Source organism: Phoxinus phoxinus, assembly GCF_949152265.1.
Source record: "Phoxinus phoxinus genome assembly, chromosome: 2".
NCBI classification, from domain to species: Eukaryota; Metazoa; Chordata; class Actinopteri; order Cypriniformes; family Leuciscidae; genus Phoxinus; species Phoxinus phoxinus.
In genome coordinates this window covers 48,526,048-48,532,650 of record NC_136877.1, presented here as the reverse complement: position 1 = coordinate 48,532,650, position 6,603 = coordinate 48,526,048, and the positions used below count along the sequence as shown (strand labels likewise).

Below are 6,603 nucleotides of genomic sequence, written 5' to 3'. Positions count from 1 at the left end.
AAACTCCCATGGCCCTTGTACACACTCGACTAAATCGGAAGACACTGCACTTCCTCCCATCTACTGTCTATTGATTCAGATGTTGCCGAGTTGTCTTAGGCCTCTGAGCGAGAGAAGTGTGTATTTATGTCCTGTCTGGAAAACAGATATTCGGTAAACGTGATTCAATTGTTTATGTTAAATGATCATATCTTGTCAGTATCTGCTACACCTTTTTTTAAATACATTTTATTTTCTACTTTATTTCTTACGCATCTGTTATGATTTGCTATTTTGTGATAATTTTGAAGTCCTTTTATGTAAAGAACTTTATATTAGGCCTACCGCGTATGAAAGTGCTATATAGCCAACTATAAATAAACTTTGCCTCTAAAAACATGAATAAAGTCAGAGTTAAGAGTTAAGGTGTGATCACATTTACTGCTGTGTGGTGAAATTGCACAGCAAAATCCAGTCTCATAGGCTTTATGTCGAACGTCAAGAGGAAAGCAGGTCTTGATGCGTCCGATTGTCTGAGAAAGTGTTAAGTTAACAGCATATGGAAAGCGATATCTATGGACTTTTAAGGTAATTAGCTAACCTAGCTAGTTAGTTTTTATTGTTTTCATTTTATTACATTTTGAAGCTAAACGTTAGAAAACTTTTAGATATCAATGTGCGGCATACTTTGGTTATTCTCATATTTGGTCGCTCCTTTGAAAGCATCTTGAGGAAAAACAGCTCTATATGTAATGAAGCACATACAAAAGACCTAAACTGGAAGTCATGCAACTCGTTTTGGGTGAGATGAGTGAAAAAGTTCCCCGCGCAAATTTCGCTCATGTTTAAGTGAAATCATCGCATTCACCAACATAAATCTACTTGATAAGTGACTTGACCTATGCACAATCACATCGCTACCTATTGACATTAGAATTGACATTAGACGATTGGCCTTTTTCACATTTCCGCATTTCTCAGAAGCGGAAGTCGTCACAGCGTAAACTTCTAGCGGTCACTGCTACATTAAATATATAGGCCTATTTTTTTGTCTTCCCATTACCTCAAATAGCAAAAGAAAAACTCCACAAAAGTGTTTTCACAACTTTCAAAAGGAGGGGAAAAAAATATAGAGAGATTGATAACAAACAGTATGAAGAGAGATGTCAACTTTACCGTCACGCCCACAGTCACACAGGTAACTATTTTTTTTGTAATTTGACGTAAAGGTAATTTAATACAAAGTAGCCTATTGCTAGTGTTAAATGTACACACAGTAGGCTAATAATATATAATGTCTTACGCTTCCTGTTAGTCGCGTGAAACATACGTTACAAGCTCGCGGCTCGCGCCAAGAAGGTTTTCTTCTTTTCTGCTGCAAAATTAGGGTCTTAACAGATGATAATGTGATATCCGCGATGTAACGGTCAAAATGATGAGGCGGTTATCGGGAGTGTGACATTTGAATTATTACAAGCATTATCGTCATCTTAATTACATATTTACATGCATGGGGATCTTGTTTACATAATCGAAGTGGAATTTAATCTACACAGAGCTTAAATCAAAGTCTAGGCGTATTTATAAACCACACAACAAGTCAACTGAAATATATAGACTACTATATTCTAGTCACTATATATAGCCTATGACTAGAAAGTGCTGTTTTTGTACCTGTCACTGTGTGAGGAACTGACAGATGTAAGTAATTCTCTCCATTATTGTTTGTTGCTTCATAAAACCATATATTGTAAAATATTGTGTTTTAAGTGCATTAACAATGAGTTATCTGCTGGGTTCACCCGCACCACAGTGTGTTTGTAAAGCCTTGTTCACACCTGGTCTCAAGATGCGTTTTGATCGAGTGGATTACAAGTGGACGACACTTTTACTGATTTTTGTTGTTGTTGTTGTTAAATTACATTTTAAGTCCTGCAGCCTCGTTTTCAATTCAGTCAAAGATTAAATATGTGTGGCTCAAAGTCTTTGACAGCAGACCTCGTATGTCAGAGCGTCCTAAACTTGATCAAACCTCTTCATTAGATGCTATGTTAAAATACATTTTCCAGATGTTATACGGCTTCTCAAGTGAGCGAATTGCTGGAGCTGATTTGCTGGCATTTTGGCAACATGGCCTCCCTTGTAGTCAATAATTTATGATTGGTTACAAGGTTGTTTGTGATGTCAGAAACACTGGCGATTTCAAACCGTGTTTTTGAGACTGTCTTTGGTTCACTGCAGTTTTAAATTAATTTGCACATGGTTTGGTTTAAAGCATTAAAAACACCACACAGATATAACATGATTATTAGCTTGATTTTCACCACAGGGGGACTCAATTAAAAGGTGTGTGTGTGTGTGTGTGTGTGTGTGTGTGTGTGTGTGTGTGTGTGACAGTGAATGATTGGGCAATGAGGCAGCTACCATAGTTTCTTTGTGTCTATGTTGTGCTACCTGTCTAACTTCAGTCATCCTTGATCTTGAAGTTTTGTCAAATTAGATTATATCAGATTTCTCCAGTTCAAATAGTACCTGGTGTGCAAAAACTTCAGCATGCTGCCTGAGTCCTTGCTCCATTTCGAGCTTCTGAGACATCTCTGAAAACTCTTCTGTAACCAGCAGGGACACTGAGGAGCGAGAAACTACAGTCAGTCTGTCGTTCAGTACGTGCTCCTCATCAGTGGGAAAACATATCCGGCGGACTCACCTCTCTTCATTTTATTCACAGTTCTGCTCTGCTTACTGAACTTCCTCAGAAGAGCCTCTTTCTCCCCGACCTCCAACAGCAGCTTAAGAGCAGAAACAAAGTTTGAAGTTTAATGAAATTCAAAGTTTTAGGATTTCAGTTCACATTTAATGAAAGTAGGGTTTTGACAAGATCCCCACCCCCCCAAAAAAAGCATTAATATTGATTTTTGAGGCAAATTGTTCATCATTTGGTCAAAATGCTCAACAATTGGAGTCATAAAATTACATACACCTTGCAGATTTTGCACCTATTATTTTAACAAAATAATAGGGGGGTCATAAAAATGGCTATCACAAAACAAAACAAAGCAAAAAAATAAGTATTTATCCAGTTGACGACCGTAACACAAACGTTTTAACAGGGTAATTTTTATAAATTCGTCTGACGGCTATTATTTTGTCTTGTGGACTACATATAACACCTCTAATCTGAAATGGCATATTAAGGGTAGTACTACATAAAAAAATAAAAAACAGCAAGCAATTTTTATTAAATTATTATTTTGTTAAATTATTGACATTTTGTAGATTTCGCAAGGTGTATGTAAATTTATGATCACAACTGTTTGCATGCCTAACATGGCCATATTTTATCTGTCTGGTCCCATTTGCAGGCACTATTATACCTTTTCCTTCAAATCTTCCTTCTCTTTCTTAAGAAGCTCCACCTGTTCACTGAGCTGAAATTTCTCCCCGAGTAACCGGTCCACAGATGACTGTAGTTCTGTAATAACAAACAGATTGGACAAGGCTTATGGGAATGCATTTTTCAACCACTTTCGCGGCTGGTGTTATATAGAAGCGAGGCTAGGGGTCCCACCTCTAATTTGGTTCTGACTCATGAGAAGAGGATCTTCACCGCACTCTTCCTCAGGGACCGGCTCAGAGCTGGGATCAGCCTCGGGGTCCAGGTTCAGGATGGAAAAGTGTTCTGGCTTTTCTTGAATCAGGGGAAGGATAGCTTGACTTTGCCTCTTCAGTACCTTGAAATCTTTTGTCACCTGTGGGTTCAGAAGTCCCAGAGATTGAGAAAGGGTTGCTTTTTTTTTCATGTTGAGCCTCAATATGAGGTTTGTCGCAGTCGCACCAATGTGAACAATATCCTATATATGACATTTAAAGTCCCCCTGTGGTGAGAATCAAGCTTTTAATCATGTTTATATGTCTATGTGGTGTTTTTAATCTGCTTTAAGACAAACCATGTGTAAATTTATAAGTCGACAGCATTGCTGAGTATTTTCTCCTTAAAACTGCAGTGAACAGTCTCAAAAACACGGTTTGAAATCGCCGGTGTTTCTGACGTCACAAACTACCTTGTAACCAATCAGATCAACGTGTGACCGTCAACCAGTGGATCTCTGAGCTGAGTGAGTGAGTGGAGGCGGGGCTCATTTGTATATTCATAGAACCAGGTATACTAAATGAGGCAAGGGTGTTGAGTTACATTCAAGCTGTTTTAAGGCATGAATAATTTTTTCAAGGAAAAAACTTTTAAATATGTAATTTCGGTGATCGAAGATGAGTTTTAAGGGATACAATTATTGACTACAGGGGGACTTTAAAGGTCCATAACCTTTCCTTGAGTTTAACTCAGTTTCACTCTTAAAAATAAAGGTTCAAAAAGGGTGTTTTTGCAGTGATTTTTGGTTCCCCAAAGAACCTTTTAGTGATCCGCTCTTAAAAGAACCCGTTTTTCTTAATGTGAAGAACATTCTAAAGAACCTTCAGTGTGGAATGGAAAGATTCCATGGATGTTAACGGTTCTTCATGGAACCATCAATGCCAATAAAGAGTGTGGGATAAATGACTCAGTTTGGAGAACATGATAAAGCTTGTAACCGATATGGGGGATGTGAAAATACTCAACAGAACAAATACAAGCTGTTAGACTTGCAGGAAAAGGGAAGTGTCTCTATACCTTCAGCGCTAAGGCCTCTGCGGTCTCCCGGCAGGACCGCTCGATCTGAAACTGCATCTCTAAAACATCCAGCTCCTTGAGCAGCTGAGAAGAGGCTGAAAGTTAAAGAAAGCAAGTTAGCACGTTTTCAGAGACACTTCAAGTAGTTTGTTGCATTATGTTAATTAAGGTTAAGGTTTAAGGCCCTTGCACACTGAGTCCGAAATTTGCGTCCGAAATTTTCGCACGTTAAAAAAATAAATACGACCTCACGTTATGTCAATCATGCTTACACACTGCCTCCGAAACTTTCGTCGCATTTTTCGCATTCGTAGCAAGCCGTTTTAATGGTGTTTGAATGGCGTTTTGACAATTCAGAGCCACCTAATCACGAATACAAAAAACATACGAAAATTTCGGACTCAGTGTGCACGGACCTTTAGCCATAAATGTTTTTCTCGCAGTAGATGAGTTGATATATGAGGGTATTGTAATGCTAAAACTCACCCTCCTCCATCCTTGACAGCTTTTCATTCGCCTCATCTCGCTCTTTCTCCAGAATCTCGCACTGTATAGCAGATTACACAATGATAGTAATTTATTGTGAAAAAAAATTGCACAATTTTATTACAAAAAATATGGGTGAAGCAACGACTCTGTGTGCAGAGAATCATTGGCTGTGTTCAAAAACAGTGCAACTTCACATTGGATTTGTGACTCTCTCCAACAATTGCAATTTTATTTCTCATATTTGCGATGTTATTAAGGTAGTTGCATCTTATTGTGTCTATAATATGCAGTAGGAATATTGTAGCATGCAAATGTTCTGGGACAGCAGATCTGCTACTTTTGCCAAAATGTGTGCAGCATTCTGCAGTAAACCGTATCCCACAATGCAATCTGCTCGGCCAGGACACCGCTAGCTCAATTAAGCATGGTTTAAAACATGTTTGCCGGTTGCATGCTGCTGTAAAAAGTGTATATACTGTGCCATAAGGAGTGCTATCATATGTATTCTGAACAAAGCCAGCTTTACTTAAGCAGAGATTACCTCAATGTCTCGTTCATCTTCTGAAGACAGGGCGTTCTCATCCTCAGACTCTAAGAAGACAATATTTTTCAGATTATTCATGCGTTTCATGTAATTAAAAGGCAGCCATATTAATCAAAAAACAAAAAAAAAAGTATTCTGAATGCTTTTTTATTGAAGTTGTGTGTGATGTTATTATCAGGGATAACTGTAAAATTAGTAATTTATGATATTTTTCGGTCAAATGTTTTTGTATGAACAAGTAATTAATTTCCTACATTGCTCTGCCATGTTCATATGATCCGTTACTGCTAATATATTTAATTACCCAGCTTATCCAGTATAGAATAAAATACACTTTTTATAGTTTAGAATGAAAATTTTAAAAGGATAAAAAATATATCCAACCTGAAATCCTTTCGTCCGGCTCCAGATTCCACATAATTTCTCGAGCTTCTTGTGCGCGTCTGTTCTTCTAAATCCCTCTCGGTTTCTGTGTCCGTCGCTCTCTGTGTGACAGTGTAGGAAGAAGTGAAACTACGGTACCGCTCTGCTTTTATTTCTTCCCATTTTGTTACGTAAATTCATACAAAAGTCCATTCTGCTTTGCCCTTTATGGTTAACCGAGTCAACAGTGGCTATTTAGAAAGGGTTTGATAAAGCAACATTCATCACGCTTGTCCCCTGTGAAAGCATGAGCAGCCTTGGTTTAGTGACACAGCGTTGTCTGAACAAATGAACATGTTTATGCACTTATAAGATGATTATATCCAAAGCATTTAAGGTCACGATGTGTGTTTTCTGTTCTCTAATCTTGGCTTATATCAGGCTTTAGCTGTTGAGCTTTTGCACTCATAACGCTTTCATTTTACAGTGTAGAACTGATTGTTAGTTTTGTTTTCATGAGGTTGTTGAAGTTGCTAAACTGCCGATTCAGTTGCAATACAAA

At 37.9% G+C, this 6,603-nt stretch overlaps 1 protein-coding gene across 1 annotated transcript in view; it reads right to left on the bottom strand.

The window, feature by feature from the left end:
* Positions 1-6,384, bottom strand: part of shtn2 (shootin 2) — a 19,982-nt gene extending 13,598 nt beyond the window's left edge. The window contains exons 1-8 of the mRNA XM_079604753.1: positions 6,063-6,384; positions 5,676-5,725; positions 5,132-5,192; positions 4,646-4,740; positions 3,548-3,728; positions 3,354-3,451; positions 2,687-2,768; positions 2,512-2,606 (exon numbers count right to left, since the gene is read on the bottom strand). Coding sequence (XP_079460879.1) covers positions 2,512-2,606; positions 2,687-2,768; positions 3,354-3,451; positions 3,548-3,728; positions 4,646-4,740; positions 5,132-5,192; positions 5,676-5,725; positions 6,063-6,096 — 696 coding nt within the window. The 5' untranslated portion in view covers positions 6,097-6,384. The remainder of the gene's footprint in view (positions 1-2,511; positions 2,607-2,686; positions 2,769-3,353; positions 3,452-3,547; positions 3,729-4,645; positions 4,741-5,131; positions 5,193-5,675; positions 5,726-6,062) is intronic.
* Positions 6,385-6,603: the final 219 nt, after the last annotated feature.